The sequence below is a fragment of the Eretmochelys imbricata genome, chromosome 6 (assembly GCF_965152235.1).
Source record: "Eretmochelys imbricata isolate rEreImb1 chromosome 6, rEreImb1.hap1, whole genome shotgun sequence".
Taxonomy (NCBI): Eukaryota; Metazoa; Chordata; order Testudines; family Cheloniidae; genus Eretmochelys; species Eretmochelys imbricata.
The window spans coordinates 60,872,687-60,895,430 of record NC_135577.1 but is presented as its reverse complement, the minus strand read 5'-3'; the positions used below and the strand labels follow the sequence as shown (position 1 = coordinate 60,895,430).

Genomic DNA, 22,744 nt, shown 5'->3' with positions numbered 1-22,744 from the left:
GTCTCTAATATCCTGTGACCAACACAGCTACACTACATAAATAGATCATGCTCTGTACTGAGACGTACAACAATGAGGCAGTGCAAGAGGGCGTTAGGATTGACTCCACCAGATTCAAGCCAATTTCTTCAGCATACATGAGTTCAATTCACTCCCTTAGTCAGCATTACTGCCTCCAATTAGAAACCAAGTCAGATACTTTTTTCTGAAGAGTACTCCAGTTTTTATTTAATTAAATATTATTCAGCCCACCTTACTGGTTTGTTACTAATGGTCAACCCCCCAAGAATACAGTTCTTCAGAAGCAATACCTGATATTAATAGCTCACATATAAACAATGTTTACATATGTAATGCCTTTGCAGAACCATACTTATCCAGCCCTCCTTTTAAAAAGGCTTTGATTATTCAAAAGGAGCAGGGCAGGTTAGGTTACAGGCCCTTTCAAGCTTCACTTCAAACTTCGGTTTCATGTAAGAACTATGTGCAGAATGGAATTTACAATCCCTAGTTTCTCCAGGACAGATTGCCAATAAATATTCTCCACTGCTCCTTCAATAGAACCCCAGCACTGCTCTGAAGGGAACATCTCTTCTAGGCTGAGGTAAATTCACTCTGTTTATTCAATCCTGGAATATTTCATACTTAAATGGAGGATAATTAGCACACAGAGAACCATTAAGATTACCATTGTACAAATCTTGCTCTGAAGAGTTTACAATCTAAATTGGTGAAAAACAGACAAAAGGAGAGGGAACAGGATACCATATAAATGCAAAGTGCTCAGGACAATAGGCTCAAGGTTTGTTAATTTCTGCTTTTTTTTTTATTGAGGGAAGGATAAGACATAATCCTGTAAACCCTGATTTTATTTCTATGCCTAAAAGAACCCCTGGTCATGGCAATGAATGAAGAAAATGCACTTTTAGTTGTACCTCAGTGTTCACCATTAATATTCTTTAAAATCTTTCTTGGAGGAGACAAAATGTCTTTGATTTTACACCGTTAAAAAAAACTTTTAGAAGATAGTTACCATTAAAAATAACTTGGAATGCCACACACATTAACATTGTATCATGTTTGAGAACATAGTATTTCCACTATTTCAAGAATGGAATTTATTTTATATATGCATATTATGTATTATTTATATAGACAATTACATTTCAGAGTCAAATAGACCAATGGGAAGAAACACTGGAGGATAAAAGCCATCCATGGTTAAATGATAGTTTATTTTCACATTCAGACAGCTGTACATTCTTCTATAAATAGACACTAGACTATTTACACCATTTCTCCACCCATTCCTCGTGCATTCCACTCAAAATGGTAAATACCCTGACTGACTAAGCCAAACAGGATTATTTCTGGGTTCAATTACTCAGAAGCCTATGTCAAATCAGACAAGACTCCAGCTTGTGTTAGAGCACTCCATTAGATATTTTACATTTAATATTATTTTCTCTAGATCCTCTCTCCTTCCAGCATCTCAGGGGCCTCCCCCGCCCCGGTAGAGTCCGGTACAGTTCATAAAAAACAAACAGTGTTCAAACATCCATTCTCAGCCTACTTAAAATAAGGTGCGAGATGGATACTTTAACTGAGGGTGCTTCATTACACAGTATTTGTGAAACTCTGAGATATACATGTACAGTTTGACAGAAGCAGTAGTTAAAAAAACAAAATCTGGAACCAGCATTTACAGTACCATCATCACAAAAAGTTGAATCCCCACAATGCACTTTGCATAATCCTGTGGATTTCTGCAGGTTTTCTACAGAACCAGTGTACGCAGACTCTAATAGCAGTGCTTTAGGGAGATTGTAGTGATAATCCCACATGTTACATGAGTTTGCCATGTGCTTCAGCCAATAGCACTCTCTCTCTCTCTTTACCTCTCTTTACTTATTCCTACACACTTAGATTAACTGTTCTAGCTACCATGATATGCATATATTAATTAACTGCACTCTTGGGATGTTAGCAGAGTGGGTCTAATTTCCCATTTGAAAATCACACACGTTACACGCATACCAGTTTGAAGGGGATTTCATAAAGCACAGTCTCCAAATTTCTCCCCTTCATGGTGCCTATCTCTCGCCCACCAGAGAAGAAATAATTCCATAGTTTTATACATGTAACATTCAATCTTAAAGCACCATATCTAATTTTAGGCTATTTCAAAGGAGTTTAAGGTAGCTAGATTGCTCATCTTTACTGAAAAGATTTGAAGGGCCATATGGCAAGAACTCAAAATTGGTGGGTAAAGTGTGAAAACACAGAAGGAAAATAATATAAACTATCACAGTTAAACAATAGGTGATCCATTCAGGACCAAGCTGCTTTCTTTGTGCATATTTTTTGAAGAATCTGAAAGCAGAGGCCTACAGCTGTAAGTGAAGAAATTTGTGACACAGGTACCACTGGAAACAAAAACAACTGAACTCCAGATGCATTAGTCTTCTTGGAAATGGAATTCCAAAGGATTGCCCAGAGCAAGCCATCCTCAGTTATAGCTGGATGCTGATGCTCAGAACTGCCTGATAAGCACAGCTGGTGTAAAAACTCCAGTAAGAATGAATTCAGCAGGAGAATGAACAAGAAAGTCTTAATTTTTTCTAAGGGGAAGGACCTGCAGGATCATACATAAATAACCAAGTTCTCACTGGAGTCAGTAATGTGAGCTCCAGTAACAGGAACAGAAATGGGAGTATTACACACCAATGTGCCAGTGGGCAAGCATTTCCCAATATTGTGATCAGCTGGAAACTGGCCGAGGGGGTTTGCTTTTGTTTTCTACCTCTTTCCCACGAACAGCAGCCACATAAGAGAAGAGACACAACACGGAATAGCAGATCTCATGGGCCTAGAAAATGTTAGAAAAGGAGATAATGAGATTCCAGAGTTAACCGCTTCACAAAAATACACTGACAGATTTGTATTTACTGTATATCCTCCCTCCTTCAGAGTCCTAGTCAGAGGGCACCTTTCAGAACAGCATAGAGAGCACTGGCTAGAAAAAAAAGCATGCAGGGTGGAGGTAATGGCACAGGCTACCCCTCACTATACTTGTGATGAGGTGGAAAGGAAAGATCCAAGAGTTAATTATACCAACTGAGAGAGGATTTTAGGATTAGAACATCAGAAATCATACCATAGAAGAAGAGAACAATGGTCCATATAGCTTTGTATCATGTCTTTAACAGGTGCCAATGCTAAGCTGTACAGCGCTGCAAGGACTCCTTTGGTGGTGGAGGAAGGGGCTATCTAAAATTACTGTAACACATCTAGTTGTCCAGTACTGTCCCTTGAATCATAGTGGTGGTGGGATTTCTTCCTTACTCCCAGTTATGATCATTTTATGCCCAGAAACAGAGACTGCTAGCCCTTGTAATTTCATCCCAGCTAGCGTAACTGTAGATATTATTTTTCATATAAATGTCTAATATTGAGATATTTGCTTCACTATTCTATGACAGAAAGAGGCATAGTTTAATTGTACTTTATGTTAAAAAGTATTTGCAATTATGTTTTGAATTATTCAGTTTGTTGCCATTTAATTCAAGAGGCATCTTTTGGCATTATGGAAGGCAGTCTGGGCCAATGAAGGCTGGGGTGTGGGAGATCAGAGTTGTATTCCTAGCTTTGCTAGTGATCTGCTGACTGACCTTGGGCAAGTTTCTTCATCTTGCTGTGCCTTTGCTTCCCCTATCTGTAAAGTGGGGCTGATATTATCTTTGTAAAGCACTTTGAGTTCTATAAATTTAAAAACACTATATAAGAGCTACATGTTATGATGAAAGAGGTAAATTTGATTGTTTGATTGTTCTTGTACTATAGAATGTCATAAAATGGCTTACATAAACTAGCACACATTTTCATTTAATCTGATTTTTCCTTCCCACTGTACTCTCTTTTTTGTTCTGGAATATACTACTCCTGGGGGAATTCTGCGCATGTGCAGAATTTATGTCCCCCGCAGATTTCTTTGCTTCCCTGCAGAAAAATGACTTTGACAGGAAGCCACAAGAGTGGTCACGCCACCTCCCCAGCAGTATGTTTCAGGTGCCAAGGGCAGCCAGCAGAGAGGTAAATCACTGTGGGGCAGGACTGGGGAAGACCTGGCTGGTGACTCATACCCTTGCACTAGACTCAGCTGCTAGTCCCGACAGCTGGGGAGGATGGGACTTCCTCTACCCTGCACAGCATCCGCGGTCAGGTCAGACCCACCCCCAGATTTCTCCCCCAGCTGCAGGAAGCTCTTGAAACTCCTCCTCCCCCTGCTTCCTGAGCCTCAGCTGCAGGGGGAGGGATCCCTTTGCAGGGAGCTGCTCCCCCATCTCTCCAACACTTCCTTATTTACTTTCTCCACACCAGTCATGATTTCATAGACCTCTATCATATCCCCCTTAGTCATCTCTTTTCCAAGCTGAAAAGTCCCAGTCTTATTTATCGCTCCTCATATGGAAGCCGTTCCATATCCCAATAATTTTTGTTGCCCTTTTCTGAACCTTTTCTAATATATCATTTTTCAGATGGGACGACCATATCTGCACGCAGTATTCAAGATGTGGGTGTACCAGGGATTTATATAGAGGTAATATATTTTCTGTCTTCTTATTTATCCCTTTCTTAATGATTCCCAACATTCTGTTCACTTTTTTGACTGCCACTGCACATTGAATGGATGTTTTCACAGAACTAGCCACAATGACTCCGAGATCTCTTTCTTGAGTGGTAACAGCTAATTTCGACCCCATCATTTTCTATGTATAGTTGGGATTATGTTTTCCAACGCGCAGTAATTTGCATTTATCCACACTGGGCAACAAAATGGCAGATGAAATTCAATCACCCAGTTTTGTGAGATCCTTTTGTAGCTCTGCGTAGTCTGCTTGGGACTTAAATATCTTGAATAGTTTTGTATCATCTGCAATTTTTGCCACCTCACTGTTTACCCTTTTTTCCAGATCATTTATGAATCTGTTGAATAGGACTGGTCCTAATACAGACCCCAGGGGACACCACTATTTACTGCTCTCCATTCTGAAAACTGACCATTTCTCCCTATCCTTTGTTTCCTATCTTTTAGCCAGTTACCAATCCAGGAGAGGACCTTCCCTGTTATCCCATGACAGCTTACTTTGCTTAAGAGCCTTTGGTGAGGGACTTTGTCAAAGGCTTTCTGAAAATTTAAGTACACTATATCCACTGGATTCCCCTGGTCCATATGCTTGCTGACCCCCCTCAAAGAATTCTAGTAGATTGGTGAAGCATGATTTCCCTTTACAAAAACCATGTTGACTCTTCCCCAACAAATTATGTTCATCTATGTATCTGACAATTTTGTTCTTTACTATAGTTTCAACCAGTTTGCCTGGTACTGAAATCAGGCTTACTGGTCTGTAATTGCTGGGATCACCTCGGGAGCCCTTTTAAAAACTTGGCGTCACATTAGCTATCCTCCAGTCATTTGGTACAGAAGGTGATTTAAATGATAGGTTACAAACTACAGTTAGTAGTTCTTCAGTTTCACATTTGAGTTCCTTCACAACTCTTGGGTGAATACCATCTGGTCCTGGTGACTTATTACTGTTTAGTTTATCAGTTTGTTCCAAAACCTCCTCTAATGACTCCTCAATCTGAGACAGTTCCTCAGATTTGTCACCTAAAAAGAATGGCTCAGGTTTAAGAATCTCCCTCACATCCTTAGCCATGAAGACAGATTGAAAGAATTCATTTAGTTTCTCTGCAATGGCCTTATCATCCTTGAATGCTCCTTTTGCAGTTTGATCGTCCAGTGGCCTCACAGGCTTCCTGCTTCTGATGTACTTAAAAAAAATGTTGCTATTACTTTTTGCATCTTTGGCTAACTGTTCTTCAAATTCTTTTTTGGCGTTCCTAATTACATTTTTACACTTCGTTTGCCAGAGTTTATGCTCCTTTCTATTTTCCTCACTAGGATTTAACTTCCACTTTTTAAAGGATGCCTTTGTGTCTCTCACTGCTTCTTTTACTTTGTTGTTTAGCTATGGTGGCACTTTTTTGGTTCTCTTCCTATGTTTTTTAATTTGAGGTATACATTTAAGTTGAGCCTCTATTATGGTGTCTTTAAAAAAAATTCCATGCAGCTAGCAGGGATTTCACTTTTGGCACTGTACCTTTTAATTTCGGTTTAGCTAACTTCCTCAAGTTAGTTCTGATGATAATCCTTGACTTCCATTTCCCACTTACAAGCACACACAGGGCTGACCATCAAATATATTATGTAATTAAAAACAGTAAGTATGATCTTTAACTGCTATCTTGTGTTTAACAATTAAGAATATAAAAACTGATACAATGGAAATGCTCAATAACTCATCTATCTAGTATCTTGTCTGACAGGGATCAATACTTTTCACACGGGAGTCAATACCTTTTGAGGGTATAAAATCCCTTTCATGTATCTCACTGCTCAGTATTATACCAAATGGAGAGAATTCTTCATGAACTCAGCTAGAGATCAATTTATGCTCAGAAGTCAGACCCACCTTTCATCTGTTTTGTGGATTAGGCACTTTGGTCTGCAGAGTCATCAATTCAACACTTATCAACAGCACAAATATAATCCATTAGAAAAAATTCACTAATTAACCTCTCTCTAAAATGGACCCTTCTATGCTGCCTCAGGATCTCCCTTAATTTTACAGAAGTAGGAAGCACCAAGCTACAGTCTCTTTGTACAAGAGCTAGAACAAAAGAGAAGGTTGTGTTTCACTGTAGCTCTAAGGCTGCATAATCCTGCGATCCCAATTTCTATTGTCTTCACTCATATTTTCTACTAACACTCTTCCACAGAACCTCCATTTGGAGGAGCAGTCTGAACCGCATCCCACATGGCATTAAGTCAGTGAACTGCAGGACAAAAGAGTGGTCTCAGATATCAGAGTGATGGGCATCGTATGAAAACTTAAATATATACCCTCTAAAAGAACTAGAAGGCATGACAGTTCACTCACCATTGGTGTCTTGTACTTGTGGCTCACCACTTCTTTAGTTTCAGGAACTAAAACCGGACGGGTAAGAGACAAAACAAAAAGTTCAAAAAACGAGAGGAAAAAGTGAAAGAAATAGCACAATGTTCCCAAAGGAAAGGGGGAGGGAGGCACACAGACAGCAGCTGCAGGAACAGGGCACCTCACTACTCCTCACTTTTAGATACTATTCTTTCCCTATATTTATACTATCATGATCTTTTGACGATACCAGCAATGACACGTTATGTAATTCAAGATGGCACAAAACATTTCTTTGGCTCCTTGATTGAGAAAAAGCGAATAGTAAGTGTTTGATGTGTCTCAGACTCATCATTGGCGTTGCTGGGGCAATTAATTCCTGTCCTGTTAGCAGAACACATGGTAAAATCTGTTTATCAGCACAACCATATAGTCTAAACCAACATCTCTTTTAAAGCCACTTTGCTACTTTAACTGCTTGCTCCCCAGTGTACCCTCTAGAAATCTGAATTTTCCCTGTGCTACGTGGTAGTCTGACTGGATACTTTTGCACGGGGTTCAGTTAAATCCGTAAAAGAATGGGGATTAGACTGTGGAGAAACCAATCTTCTAGAATGGAAGACTATTTCTCCTCCAGGCCAGCTGTATCTTGGACACTGTTCACTGAACCAATTTCATTAAGTCTAACACCTGTACTCTGGAGTTTATCTGGAGACCTCAAGGAAAATGTTCATTGCTTTATGAACAAACTTACTCAAAACTATCAACATACAAGATTTCAGTTACACATGGCCCTCAAAATATCAGGCTTGATTTGACTTCTAGGTGTATTAAAGGAAACATCAGCAAGAGTTGCAGTCGATGACACAGATACAATCTGTTACCAGGAAAGCTCAGCCTTTGCTCCCTTGCACTGTCGCTGACAAATACAAGAGGAATGTAGCACAGAATAGCAAAGGAAAATTTTACCCTCTGCTCTCATTACCCCAAAGTGCCCCATGCTGAAAGCTACAACCCTCCCATTAGTATGTTCCACCTGCACTGTGCTTCTGTCCCACTCTTCTGAGTCTGTGTGAATGATGCTGTGCACAAATCTCATGGAAAGACAATATAGGGAACAAACAGAGCACAAGGAGTATAATGATGCACTACGAACATAAAAAAGGCAAGTTTAGATTTTTAAAACGAAAGGAACAACAAAAAGACATTTTATTTTGAATCCTTTCCTTTCAAAGTGGCTGAAACCTGCCTTGGAATTTCTGTATGACAACAAAAATCTTAAAGTAAACATCGTAAGTTATTCAAAACCAGACCAAATAAGAACCAGTTTAATAGAGGGAGGTGGGGAAGGAGGAGTGAATATCTTATAAAGCATAGAACCTAGTGACAGAAAGACAGTAACAGGCAAAATATATAAACATGAGCTCAACATGAAGAGCTGGGGGTGGGGGGAAATGGACACCAAAACCTAGCCATGCAGCTGTCACCTGTTTGATTATGATATGACACAACAAAAGGTAATATGGAAAGAGGGCTCATACTCTAGTGAGTCAAAACTAGGCAGTGCAGACTGGTTCAAAGAGAAGGGACTCTAATAAAAATCAATGTCTATGATTTGATCTTAGTGTATCACAGTATCAACATCCCTGGAAAGACCCATGAAAAATGCAGCCTTTGTTTAAAAATAAATATTTGCCTTTGACATTCTCCATTTTCTTGGACAGAGGCAGCTACTTCAGAGGCTGAAAACTGGGTAAAGTCCATACCCAGGCTGCACTGCCCCATGACACCAGTGGCTAGAGCTGGGAAGAGAATGAGGTGCACATCCAAGCTGCCTTACCCGTTGGCACCAGATGTTCCAAATTAACTCCATGTCACCAGGGGATAAAGGGGGAGTGAGGTGGTGCACAGCCAAATGGGATAGGATTACAGAGATGTACAAATCTTATTTCTCACTGGATAACATACAATTGTTCATATACTCTTCAAAAGCAGGAAGAGGAAGCTGGAAGGAGCTGGTGGCATGAGGGAAGGAGAGAAGGGAAGCTGTAATGTCCCTGATTCCCAAATATACAGCAGGGTGAGGACCTAGGGAAGAAACCACCTCCTTTCACACTCACTAAAGTCACCCTCTTATCAAATTAATGACTCCCCTGTAGCCCTCCAGTGGGAAAAAAATACTCCTGAGAGGGTGGGGTTAGGAAGGAGAGAAGAGAAAAGCTTTGGGTTACACCCCCAGAGCTCAAAGTGCTAGCACTGCAGAATATATAAATCATACTAATTTTTTTTCTTCTAACAATAAAATTAACTCAATACTGTTAAACTAAGAAGATGAAGGGGATAAGTTACTGAGCACCATCCTGCAGCCTCTGGCCCTGTGAATGAGAATATATGGCACTAGCAGAGAACTATTTCAGGGGACATCACTTTACCTGCTGGAGAATGAAGGTTTTCATAGCAGCGGCGATGAAGGGGCCACGAGAAAGTAAAGCACAAATACACAGCAGTAACTCAAATTCCAGAAGTAAGAGCCCTACACTTCTTCACTTCCTTTAAATCTTTGTTCCCGTTTGTGGACAACAACCCATGGCTCTCACTTGGGCCCTGGTCTGAAATCACATCTCCAACATCCACCTTGCCATGTTAACCTTGTTTTTACAAATGGCCTTTAATTTCCTACTGTCTTGTGATATTCAACTTCTTACACTCCCACTAGAAAGACCATGCTCGGAAACCACTAAAACCTCAAAAATAATTAAAGTTAACTAAATTTCCTGGTAATTAAGTCAGGCTGACTGGACTAGAATTTCCAGGATCAGTCAGCCCTCATGCCTTTGTTAAAGTACAACCGTGGCTACATCTCCAGTCTTCAAGCACAGAAGCTGATTTTAAGATTTAGAGTTTTGTTAGCAGCTCATTCACTTAATTTTTAAGTTCCTTCAGAACTCTTGGATGAATATTACCATTTTATCCTAGTGATTTATTGTCATCTCTCTTTTAAGCATAGAGTCTAATAGTTTCTCATCTTCATTATCTTTAAAAGTGTAGCTCTAGGGGAAATATCTTTCCATTGGTCTCTGTACAAGAAAGCAGGTTAGATTCTCGGCAGTGTCTACCTTCCTTTCAATTTCTCGTTGGTAATCTGGTGGACCAATAACTCCATTGCAGACTTCTTCTGACACGTTAAAATAGCCAAAAACTCATAGACCAAATAAAAGGCAATTAACTATTTAATCTTACAATTCCATCTTAATTTCCACCTTTAATGTTACAGGCCATCAGATTACGTCCCTTTCGATTTGTTTAATCTGAACTAAAGGATAGCATGCTAACATCTTGAGCCTTGCCTTTTAACCATAGCACATTTTTCTTGCCTTTCTGCTCCCTACTTTGTTCAGGGGTAGGAATGCCTTCTGTGATTTATCAAGTTGCTTAAATAGCTTCTAAGGATTTAATTTCTTAATTTTTGTCTTCAGTTTCTTTCTAACTTGCTTCCCGATTTTTTACTCTAAAGCTGCCATTCCTAAAGTTGAGTGTCACAATACTGACCTTCACTACAATCCTTCCCACAATGCACTTGAAATTCATTTATGGTACGGTCATTATACTTAGTGGCTAAAACTAGAGTTACTTTTTGAACCAACTTCTCTGTATTATTTTGTATCAAGTCAAATGTTGCCTCTTCTTGTGCATGGTCCAGAAATAGCTATTTGAAGAAGCAACAGTGTCTCAAACTGTCCCTCCAATGATGGCCAACTGTGACATTTGACCAGCTAAATGTCTGGGTAGTGGAAGTTACCTATTATGGTTTTAGCAGATTTTATGGGCTCTGATCTCTCAGCTTTGTGCACTTATTATCACTACTATTTTGCAACCCTAAGTGGTTGCTAACAGCAATGCTATAATAAATTTGTTGCCTATTTGGGGTAAATATGGTACAAGAGGAATAGGCAACCACACAGTGTGGAAATCTTCACCTTCAAGCCAGCACTTACCAGGAGCATCCGTAAACTATCCCAAACTTTTCCATATGTTGCATTCATTGTTCTGAGATGTGTGTGTGTGACAAGATAGTTTCAGAAAAGGTAAAGGGAAAAAACCTGTTCATGAAATGACACATCAAGTCTCTTAGCCAGTGGCTTAATTGCCTTCCAGTCATTGTACTCTGATTCATGACATCCAATGGTGTCATTTGAAGGACTTGATATCAGAACAGAAAGGAGGCAGTATAGAAGTCAAGATCAGGACATGAAGCTTTCAGATCCCAGTATCAGTTACATTTCTTAGAATAGTTTCAGAGTAACAGCCGTGTTAGTCTGTCTTCGCAAAAAGAAAAGGAGTAATTGTGGCACCTTAGAGACTAACCAATTTATTTGAGCATAAGCTTTCGTGAGCTACAGCTGTAGCTTATGCTCAAATAAATTGGTTAGTCTCTAAGGTGCCACAAGTACTCCTTTTCTTATTTCTTAGAATATTAGGAAAGAGGATCCATCAGTCAGTGCCCTTTAATCCAAAGCAGTGGAAAAGAACCAGAACGTCTGAAAACCAAGACAGTGTTTTTTTTTAAATGATGGATGTAAGAAAAAATTAACACTGATCAAATACTGAAATCAATTTGTAAATTTAACCTTTTTAAAAGAAAAGTTTCACATTTCTGTGAAGATCTAAACAACAAATGTGCAGCCACAGATGAAAGAATAAATCCCTCCAGGCTTGGAATCCTTGAGAGGACCATTTCAGAGGGTGTGAAAGACTCAGATGTTTTATAAACCTTCAAAATCTTAAAAGACCCCCTATTTTTTCAGACTCTGGTTCAGAATATCATGAATCACACTGATACTGGGAAACTCCTGAGTACTGCCCAGTCTGGGTTTAAGAGGATAATATTTAACTGCAATCACTGGCCAAATAGCACTAGTTCTCCAGTTTCTCTACCATCATCTCTCTCCTCCACCACGATTCTGACACTGAAAATAAAATCATTGACTAAACTGCAGTCCAGAAACATCCTCTTTTTCCAGAATAAAATAAAAATAATACTTGCCTGAAGCAGCAAAGGGGAAATTTCACTGTGAGCAACAATCTGTCTCGGAATATTATATGGCACATTTGATCATGACTTCTGAGGAGAGGAGACTTCTGAAGAAATAATTTCTAAGCACCTCCCACTTCATTGACTCATTACTGTTATCCATGCTGCACAAAGTGACTTCAATGGCATACTGACAACGTGCATCTAGGCTACAAGCCAGGATTATGAAAATCTACAAGTTTACTCTGATAGTGTCAAGACACCAATCCTCCTAGTCAGTCTCTCAGATGCAATCTATATTTCTCCCTCTCTATGAAGCTGCCTACCATCTAATGAAGTGGCTCTCAACCTTTCCAGACTACCGTACCCCTTTCAGGAGTCTGATTGGTCTTGTGTACCCCCAAGGTACACCTCACTTATAATCTACTTGCATACAAAATCAGACATAAAATACTAAAGTGTCACAGCCCACTATCACTGAAAAATTGCTTACTTTCTAATTTTTACCATATAATTATAAAATCAATTGGGTTATAAATATTGTACTTACATTTCAGTGTATAAGTATATAGAGCAGTATAAACAAGTCATTGTCTGTATGAAATTTTACTTTGTACTGACTTCACTAGTGCTTTTTATGTAGCTTGCTGTAAAACTAGGCAAAAACCTAGGTGAGTTGATGTATCTCCTGGAAAACCTCTGCATACCCCCAGGGGTATGCATACCACTGGTTGAGAACCACTGATCTAATGAACACAACTCTGAGACTGAGGACCGGAAATTTGAGTTACTGCCATGTGAGTACAGACCTAATATCAAAATAATGTAATTACCAAATTCCTCCAGGACAAAGACTCCTCGCACAGTATTGCACTTTTTAATGTGATTCAGCTCTATGAAAACCTACAACAAAACAGGGAGGAAAATAACAAGATTAGTCAATGAGGGACAACTTTTTATTCAAAAAACAAACAAAAAGAAACACTGTCACGGCTGATATAACTTGAAACACTGTAGCACATACTACTACTTCATTTATAGTTTAATACATAAATACAGGGAGATTAAAAAAGATAAATTTGCCACAATGCTAGAAATTAACAAACAACTTAAAATGCTAAGAAGCGAAGACAGCAGAAGATGGAGTACCTTCCGCTCCTTGCAGGAGGAGAAAGCATGGAAGAGAAACGAAGGAGTTAGTAACTCTGACATATCCAACATTGCTACCCCTTCAGGCACTCAATTGAATTATAGCAAAGAGAAAACCAACACACCTTAAATGCAACAAAAAGGGGGACAAGAAATGGCTGGCTCCCAAATTTGGCATACGATTTATGGCCCAGGTCCATCCCACTTGGTTTCTGCCCCTCCATGCATCCTCCTCCAGCACAGAGGGCAGGCAAGGGGCAATGTGCTTCCCACCCTCATGCTGCTTCTCTTAGACCATCCACCAGTCAAAACTTAATGGGGGAAGGGCTGCTACCCTTCCCCACCAGACAGCACTGCAATTGAGATTTAGCAACAAAACTGTTTGTAGATTTTACATGGTATGTGCAGTCAGTGTTGAAATTGATCCAGACGATGACTTTGGACAGCACTGATTTAATCTTTAAAAAACATGCATGAAGACTCCGATATTTGTTTTTTGTTTGTTCATTTCATACAGTATGCCACAGAGCCACTGTGAGTTGGGTACCCATTGGGGAAAAACAGAACGGTTTTTGACTGATCTTTGGTTTAAAAAATAAGCATCCAAAAACGGAAAATAAGCCTTCTCACAGATCACACTAATCATTTTTTCCCATGTTCTAGGACACAGATGCCAGCTTTGTGCAAATCAGTAAATTCTCCGAGTTCAACGAGTCCAGTTAATGCCCTATACAATTAAACAATCTCTTCTGATGTGCATCCACATAACTGCAGTAACTGCATAACTGCAGTTAGTCCTTTCAGGCCAAGAGACAACTTGTGGGCATGAGGAGAAGGTACAGGAAGGTGATCAGGAATCAGCATTATGCTCAGATCCTAGAACATTTGTTTCTTCAGGCAGGAAACATACATATGAAGAGTAAGATTGCTCCAGTATCCTGAATAAGTCTCCAACCAATACCTTAGAGATATTCTTGAAAGACTGCATAGCAATGAACTGCAGTGATTTTTTCAGTTGCTATGTACTTACAAAGCTGCAAGCTCAGGTGTGGATTTAGAGATAAATTTACTGGAGAAATTGAATCTACTAGGAAAACAGAAAATGCAGAAAGGTATCTGAGCACTTCTTTTCACTACACCACCAGTAACAAACTACTTTCATTTAATCCCCAAATCATTACCTGGACAAGAAAGGCAAGGGGGGGCCACCAGGCAGGACCCAAGATCATGCCAGCTAAAAGGTCTCTTTTAGAAACAGTCTTACCTATGTCTGCCTTCTGTAAATAGATCAATTTGCATTTTGAGGGTAATCAAGGTAAGTTGATTTTCAAGTACAGATGATATTTCCAATAATAGAGAAGATCTAACATATGATTCCAGGTTATTTATTCCTCATTACCAGAAAATAAACCTGAGATTTTTTTTTGTCAGCAAACCTGCAACTTGCCTCCTTCTCACAACCAAGTATTCAGGGAATAGAAAATTAATCCCACCACTTTGTTTACCTGCGCTCTTTTGAAGTTTAGTTTGTCAAAAATTTTATCACCCTCTATTTTTCTCTTTTCGGAGGGATACACGGAAGAGGGAATAAGGGCATTATAAGGGGATAATTATAATTTTTTATCCACTTAGATCATTTCCATTGATTGCAGTAGCATTTGCTGTTACGGTTCATATTATGCAGCTCAAGCTTTTTTATTCAGGACCTCAGTGGAAAAGTTCAAATAGATCAGATACAATATTAATTATCTAGCAGCCCAAAAATGGTCAGTGCAAGGCCTGGAGGCATCTTGCTCATTTGAACAAGGGGGTGATGCATTTCCCCAAGTGGCGGAATTTATGGGAGTTTCCCATTTTTAGGAAAGTGAAATCTTTGAAAATAAAACAAGAATTAACAACATAACAATTAGTAGACTATTTGTAACCTCTCATGGGGATAGTCTTCCCCTACTCTAAAAGGTCACCAATTATAAGAAAACAGGTTTACACAAAAGGTTAATAGGTATTCCTTTCTATGTTTTTCATAGTTTCATTTTGTGTCTTGAGGGGTGCAGATGCTCTCCCCTCAGTTTGAAAGCAAGTGAACGTAAAAAGGAACAAGGCTTATATGGGGAAACAGTAGAGGGAAGATTTAATTAGAGGAAAAGGTAACACACTCCACAAGGGACTGACTGACAGCAGCTTTTCTCTCTCTCTCTCACATACACATACCCCACCCTCCACTAAAAACTGGTTCTACTGTCCAGCACAGCACACCTCTAATGACATATGCAAAACAAACATGAACACAAAGCAAAAAAACAAAAACAAGGACTAAAGAAAGCAAATGAAACAACATCCAGAGAAAGGAAGAAAATGATAAAACAATTCTATTTGTGTTTCCTCTACACCCACAGATAGATTGCTATTTGGAAAGGGGAGAAAAATCAGTAATTTATTCTCATCTTCTTCTTCAATGTGAAAGAGTGTCATTCTCTTATTCTATTTTCTCGTCTGGAACTTTAGACTCTCCCCCATTTTTAAAATACAAAAACATGATGAAGAAAATTACCTGAAATACCTGCAAATGTGCCTATCTTAGAGACACCGTGCTAAATCACTGTGCCATCAGAATGTCAGAGTTCACTACATGATAAATTATAGCAGCTTAGATTACCACCTACTTTTTGTTGTTGCTGTTTTAGTATTTTGAGTACCAGTTACCTTGTGCACCTACAGAATTCTGGCAGCCAGAAACAAAGTTAATACCCACCTCTACAACTACTTTTACTTTTTTTAAAAAATGTACTATAGATGTCTACACTCTGAGAATTTCTCATTTCAATATTTAGAGAATATAGGCCATATTCCCCTTTGTCCTACCCTTTCCCCAAGGTGCAGGGAAGAGGAAACACATTAATGCAGAGGTGCTGCGAAAAGCTTCATGCTCACATACTCTTGCTGAAGATTCCCTCCTACCTGACTATGCATAAACTTCAGGTTAATTCCTTCCAGTGTGACTTGCAGAAGCCCTCCTTCACCAGTTTTCATATCCTGCACTGGAAACTCACCACCCAATTCAGGTCCTGCAATATGATAACAAACAAAGAGAAGAAGGGCAGGAAGGAATCAAACAGAGTGATCTGCACAATACTCTCCATTTATTGAGTGACTGAAGCAAAAACTCCACGTAATGCACACTGCAACAGTGGATTGGTGCTTTTATGACATGTACAGTGTAGAGTACTTGATTAAAGACTAGCAGTGAGTGCTCTAAACACCATCACATATTTCATTGCTGGTGTCTGTAAAGCTCTGTAACGTGTGAGGGAAATTAAAAGACTAGCTCAGAGTCTGTACTTGTCATGGCTTTTTTTTTTTTTTTTTTTAAGTTAGCTCTCTTTTCTGTATGATACACCACAGTGGTTGACACCTTACACAGCATTAACCTTCAGCAGAAGCAGAGCAAATATAAATTCACCTGGAGCTTTGAATTTCCTGCAATTTCATATGAACATAGAAGTGTCCTAATGGGGTGAAAATAAAATGGAAATATTCTTAATCCCACAAAGAAAGAAGGGCTTCTTGAATCCCCCATGTCATAGAATATCAGGGTTGGAAGGGACCTCAGGAGGTCATCTAGTCCAGTCCCCTGCTCAAAGCGGACCAATTCCCAACTAAATCATCCCAGCCAGGGCTTTGTCAAGCCTGACCTTAAAAACTTCAAAGAAAGGAGATTCCACCACCTCCCTAGGTAACGCATTCCAGTGCTTCACCACCCTCCTAGTGAAAAAGTTTTTCCTAATATCCAACTTAAACCTCCTCCATTGCAACTTGAGACCATTACTTCTCATTCTGTCATCTGGTACCACTGAGAACAGTCTAGATCCATCCTCTTTGGAACCCCCTTTCAGGTAGTTGAAAGCAGCTATCAAATCCCCCCTCATTCTTCTCTTCTGCAGACTAAACAATCCCAGTTCCCTCAGCCTCTGCTCATAAGTCCTGAAAAGAAAAGGAGTACTTGTGGCACCTTAGAGACTAACAAATTTATCTGAGCATAAGCTTTCGTGAGCTACAGCTAACTTCATCAGATGCATACAGTGGAATATATAGTGGGGAGATTTTATATACACAGAGAACATGAAACAATGGGTGTTACCATACAGACTCTAACAAGACTGACCAGGAAAGATGAGCTATTACCAGCGGGGGGGACGGTGGGGGACACAGAACCTTTTGTAGTGATAATGAAGGTGGGCCATTTCCAGCACTTTACAAAAACAGTAGGAGGGGAAATAAACAAGGGGAAATAGTTTTACTTTGTGTAATGACACATCCGCTCCCAGTCTTTATTCAAGCCTAAGTTAATTGCATCCAGTTTGCAAATTAATTCCAATTCAGCAGTCTCTCATTGGAGTCTGTTTTTGAAGTTTTTTTTGTTGAAGAATTGCCACCTTTAGGTCTGTAATCGAGTCACCAAAGAGACTGAAGTGTTCTCCGACTGGTTTTTGAATGTTACAATTCTTGACATCTGATATGTCCATTTATTCTTTTACGTAGAGACTGTCCAGTTTGGCCAATGTACATGGCAGAGGGGCATTGCTGGCACATGATGGCATATATCACATTGGTAGATGCCCAGGTGAATGAGCCTCTGATAGTGTGGCTGATGTGATTAGGCCCTATGATGGTGTCCCCTGAATAGATATGTGGACACAATTGGCAATGGGCTTTGTTCCAAGGATAGGTTCCTGGGTTGGTGTTTTTGTTGTGTGGTTGCTGGTAAGTATTTGCTTCAGGTTGGGGGGCTGTCTGTAAGCAAGGACAGGCCTGTCTCCCAAGATCTGTGAGAGTGATGGGTTATCCTTCAGGATAGGTTGTAGATCCTTGATGATGCAAAGTGAAGAAACAGATTGACAGAGCCAGAAGGGTACCCAGAAGTTACCTACTACAGGACAGGCCCAACAAAGAAAATAACAGAACGCCACTAGTCATTACTTTCAGCCCCCAACTAAAACCTGTTATCCCTCTGCCTTAGCAAAAGAGGGATTTGTTGATACTAAAACTGTGTGGTTTCAGAGTAGCAGCCGTGTTAGTCTGTATTCGCAAAAAGAAAAGGAGTACTAGTGGCACCTTAGAGACTAACCAATTTATTTGAGCATAAGCTTTCGTGAGCTACAGCTCACTTCATCGGATGCATCCGATGAAGTGAGCTGTAGCTCACGAAAGCTTATGCTCAAATAAATTGGTTAGTCTCTAAGGTACCACTAGTACTCCTTTTCTTAAAACTATGTGACAGCTCCCAGCCATGCCAGTCTATTAGTCAGCCAAACAAACTTAGGATTCCAACAGCCTTTACTGTACCTTGCAGGTAATGCTCGGTGCCCAGAGTTCCCATGCCCCCAGCAGAGTATTCCTCTGTAGTATCCAGCCCGCCACTGAACACTCAGAGGAATTACCAAATTAGTTGTCCAAAAAAATAAACACACCCACCTGTTGCCCTTCTCTGTACCTTTTCTATTTTTCATATAACTTTTTTGAGATGGGGCAACTAGAACTACATACAGTATTTGAGGTGTGGACACAACATGGATTTATATAGTGACATGATGATATTTCCTGTCTTATTAGCTATCCCTTTCCTAATGGTTCCTAACATTGTTCGCTTTTTTGACTGCCGCTGCACACTGAGCGGATGTTTTCAGAGAACTATCCAAAATGACTCCAAGATCTCTTTCTTGAGTGGTAACAGCTAATTTAGACCCCATCATTTTGTAAGTATAGTTCAGATGATGTTTTCCAACATGTATTATTTTGCATTTATCAACACTGAATTTCATTGGCCATTTTGTTGCCCAGTCACCCAGTTTTGTTTGATCCCTTTGTAATTCCTCATAGTCTGCTTTGGATTTATCTTGAGTAATTTTGTATCATCTTCAAACATTGCCACCTCACTGTTTACCCCTTTTTCCAGATCATTAATGATTATGTTGAACAGCAATGGTCCCAGTACAGATCCTTGTGAGACACCACTATTTACCTCTTTCCAGTCTTGAAAACTGACCATTTATTCCTACCATTTGTTTTCTGTCTTTTAACGAGTTACTGATCCATAAGAGCCCTTTCCCTCTTATCCCATGACTGCTTACTTTTCTTAAGAACCTTTGGTGGAAGGATCTTGTCAAAGCCTTTCTGAAAATTCAAGTAAGCTATATCCACTAGATCACCCTTGTCCACATGTTTGTTGACCCCCTCAAAAATTTCTAATAGATTGGCGAGGCATGATTTTCCTTTATAAAAGCCATGTCTACTTTTCCCCAACAAATCATGTTCATCTGTGCGTCCAATAATTCTGTTCTTTACTATAGTGTAAACCAATTTGCCTGGTACTGAAGTTAGGCTTACTGGCCTCTAATTGCCAGGATTGCCTCTGGAGTCTTTTTTACCAAAAAGAATTTGTAATAAAAACAAGAATAAATGTATTAATAAAGAATAGAGATTTAAGAGATACTAAGCAGAGACAAAAGAAACAAAATGGTTACAAATAAAACGCAAGTATTTGGTTTTATTCTCTTTCTAGTGACTAAAACTTAACTCAACAGGCTACAATTCTTGTCTAAAGCAATATTCTCACTGTGACGGAGGCCCTGTGCGTCAAGCCAGGTCGAGGTTGGTACACCCTGCCACCAAGTTGTCAGGATTCCCTGTTAATCAGGATATTGCAGCAAGGTGGGCTCTGGTCCCCTGGCAGGACTGCGTAAATGAAGTCGGTAGCCCCTGAGCCTCCGGGTTGGGACTGACAACCACAGCTGGGATCCCGGCCCTCTTGGCGGGGTTGAACAACAATTAGCCTGTAGCCCCTGGACCGGGGCAGAACAAACAGTCTAAAGCCCTGAAGCCTCCTGGCTGGGGTAGAAAATAGTAATTGGGGAATCAGCCCCCTGCGCAGAGCAGAACAGTAATGAGTCTGTAGCTCCCGGGCGGGGCAGAACAAATAATCTAAAGCCCCAAAGCCCCGTGGCTAGAACTGAGAGCAGACAGCAGCCATGCCTGGTGGCCCGTGGGGTGTGGTAGGGGAACTCGGCCACATCCGCTCCACCAGGTTCCGACCCAGGGCCCTATGAAGTCATTGTTAAGAGTTTAACAATTGTTAAGGCCCTGTTAAGAGTTTAGGCATCAACTTCTACTACATCCCCTGGATCACTTCCTATCACAAATTGCATCCCTGGCATCTCCTCAGCTGGCAGTGGCTTGGCATCCCTGTTCGTCTCTGCCACCAGAGAGTTGGCCATAGCGTTGTCCAAGTCCATGAGCTCTACCGCCTGGAATGTCATCAGCACCTCTGCAGGAGCCTGCAGTACATGTCCTCCCTCCTCCTCAGCCCGTGTGACTGGGCTGGGCTGCCTCCTTTTATCTGGCTCTTCCACCTGAGGCATGCATAGCAGGGGAAAGGGGGCATGGCCTCTTGGGCCCACAGTGATTGGTTTGTCCCTGTTGGCCTAATGTGGGTTTGGTACACTCTGTCACATTCACCTACAGCCACTTCTTAGCATCACCAATCCACATGGTGGGGGATCCACCATTCACAAATGCAAAGAACATCAACCTCTTTGTTCCCTCAGTGATAACCAAAATGTCTTTTTGCTTCTCCTTATGTTCCCCAGAGTTTATTGTCTTTGTCACCAGAGTCAGGATGGACCTCTGGGGTTCAGACTCCAGTGTCTTCCCATGCTGATTTCACATCCTTGTTAACTTGCTCCTCCTGTTTATCTCAGATGCAAATGAACTGTCCATTGTCTCTGCCATCACCATGCTCAATTTACACTAGAAACAGGGAGATAACTGTCCTCCCTCTTGTCTTGAAAAAAACCTGTTTCTCTCTTTGATTACAGACTTCAAAGCACAGTATCAAAAATATGCATAAATCCTCAGTGTTAATACACACATTTCACAGTGATATTAATGACCAGCATGTCACTAGTTTTCAGTTGATATCTTACACAATATTCTTTACAGATAAATATTATGACTGAAATGTGTTAGATGTAATAAGTTTGTCAGGCTTAATAGAAGTTGCTTTATATGATGTTGACTCCTTTGCAAGTGGGCACTGAGGGGCTCTTAGGGTCACACCTTCTCTATGTTTTCAACAAGGTGGTTCAAGAAAACGTGGGCAATATTTGGCCCGACAACTGGAACTTGGAGCTTGTCTCCGTGGGACTTTTTTCCAGTTATACCAGTATAATTACACAGGTAGAGTTAAACAGCTACAGTTATATTGGTATAATTCCCCCATGTAGATACACTTATTCCATAGTAAGAGTGCTTGGGGGGAGGGGGGGAGTGGGAGTTTAAACACTCCAAAGTGACGTAAGTTAAACGGAAAAAAAGGCCCTCTTCTACTGGAATAAGAGTGTCCACGGGGGTAGTTATACCAGTCTAACTAGGTTGGTTTAAATTCACACCCTACCTCCCTTACACTGGTATAACTTCCCCATGTTGTCAAGACCACAATTAGGTTGATGATCACACACGAGCCAGAGTAGACTCCAGCTCCAGCTCCCAAAGCTGGATTACTCTGCAGTACTACCAAGAGTAAACAGTAACAAAATTATTTTTATCATCCAAGTAAGCAGTTAACACTGAACACACATATGGAGATAGTATGTTGAATAAGAACAACAATCACATTTCTGGCCACATACACACTTTAAAAGAGGTTTGCTAGTTTTCCAGCTGCATCTGTGGCAGGATCTTCCTTTTCCCCATTCTGTTAGTACTTGTTCACACAAGAATGTTTTAACAGTTGTACAGGTATAGTTATATTGGTTTAAATGCCCATGGGGACACAGTTATTCCAGTATAAAATAGTGAGGTTTTTTGGTTTACTTTAATCCCTTGCAAAGTGACAAACTAAACAGAAAAAGCCCCTTTTATATGGGACTAAGAGTGTCCAAACAATGGGTTAGACTGGTAAACTCTAAATTGATTTAAATTCACACCTTAGGTTACACTGGTATAACTTTCCCATGCACACAAGCTCTAAGGGTTAGAACTCTGCAGGGAGCTATAGGGTTAATCACTGCTGATTCACTGGGACAAGTGGGGTTCATTAGACTTCACCCTGAATATAATGGAGGTGGGAGTAACCCTTCCAGAGAGCCAGGGCATGTAACAGATAGGTCCTGACGGAAGGAAAGGTAGGACCAACCGAATCTAAGGAGAGAGCTAGAGTGAGGTTTCATATTATGTAGTATTATTTTGGAATTATCATTGTATTGGTAAATCAGACCCCTGAAGGGGTGACTGATTTTAGAAATGCATGATTTTTGGTGAGGGCTACACCAGCCAATAATAAATAACCATCATCATCTCCTCCACCACAACCTGCCATATATGCATAGGTAGAGGAGAAAACAGAACTTTGAGATCACTGAATAAAAAGCACTACATTCATACAAACCATCATTACAGAGGTTGGAGAGACAAGGTGGGGGAGGTAAAATCTTCTGCTGGTCCAATAAAGATATTACCTGACCCACCTTGTCCCTCTAATGTCCTGGGACCGACATGGCTACAACTA

The 22,744-nt window shown here is 40.3% G+C and overlaps 1 protein-coding gene across 5 annotated transcripts in view; it reads right to left on the bottom strand.

Moving 5' to 3' along the window:
* Nucleotides 1-955: 955 nt before the first annotated feature.
* Nucleotides 956-22,744, bottom strand: part of MADD (MAP kinase activating death domain) — a 101,128-nt gene continuing 79,339 nt past the window's right edge. For all 5 annotated transcript variants that reach the window (XM_077818659.1, XM_077818664.1, XM_077818662.1 and 2 more), the window contains 4 exons: nt 16,141-16,247; nt 12,867-12,936; nt 7,005-7,051; nt 956-2,869 (listed from right to left, as the gene is read on the bottom strand). In XM_077818659.1, the coding sequence (XP_077674785.1) occupies nt 2,762-2,869; nt 7,005-7,051; nt 12,867-12,936; nt 16,141-16,247 (332 nt within the window). In that variant the 3' untranslated portion in view covers nt 956-2,761. The remainder of the gene's footprint in view (nt 2,870-7,004; nt 7,052-12,866; nt 12,937-16,140; nt 16,248-22,744) is intronic.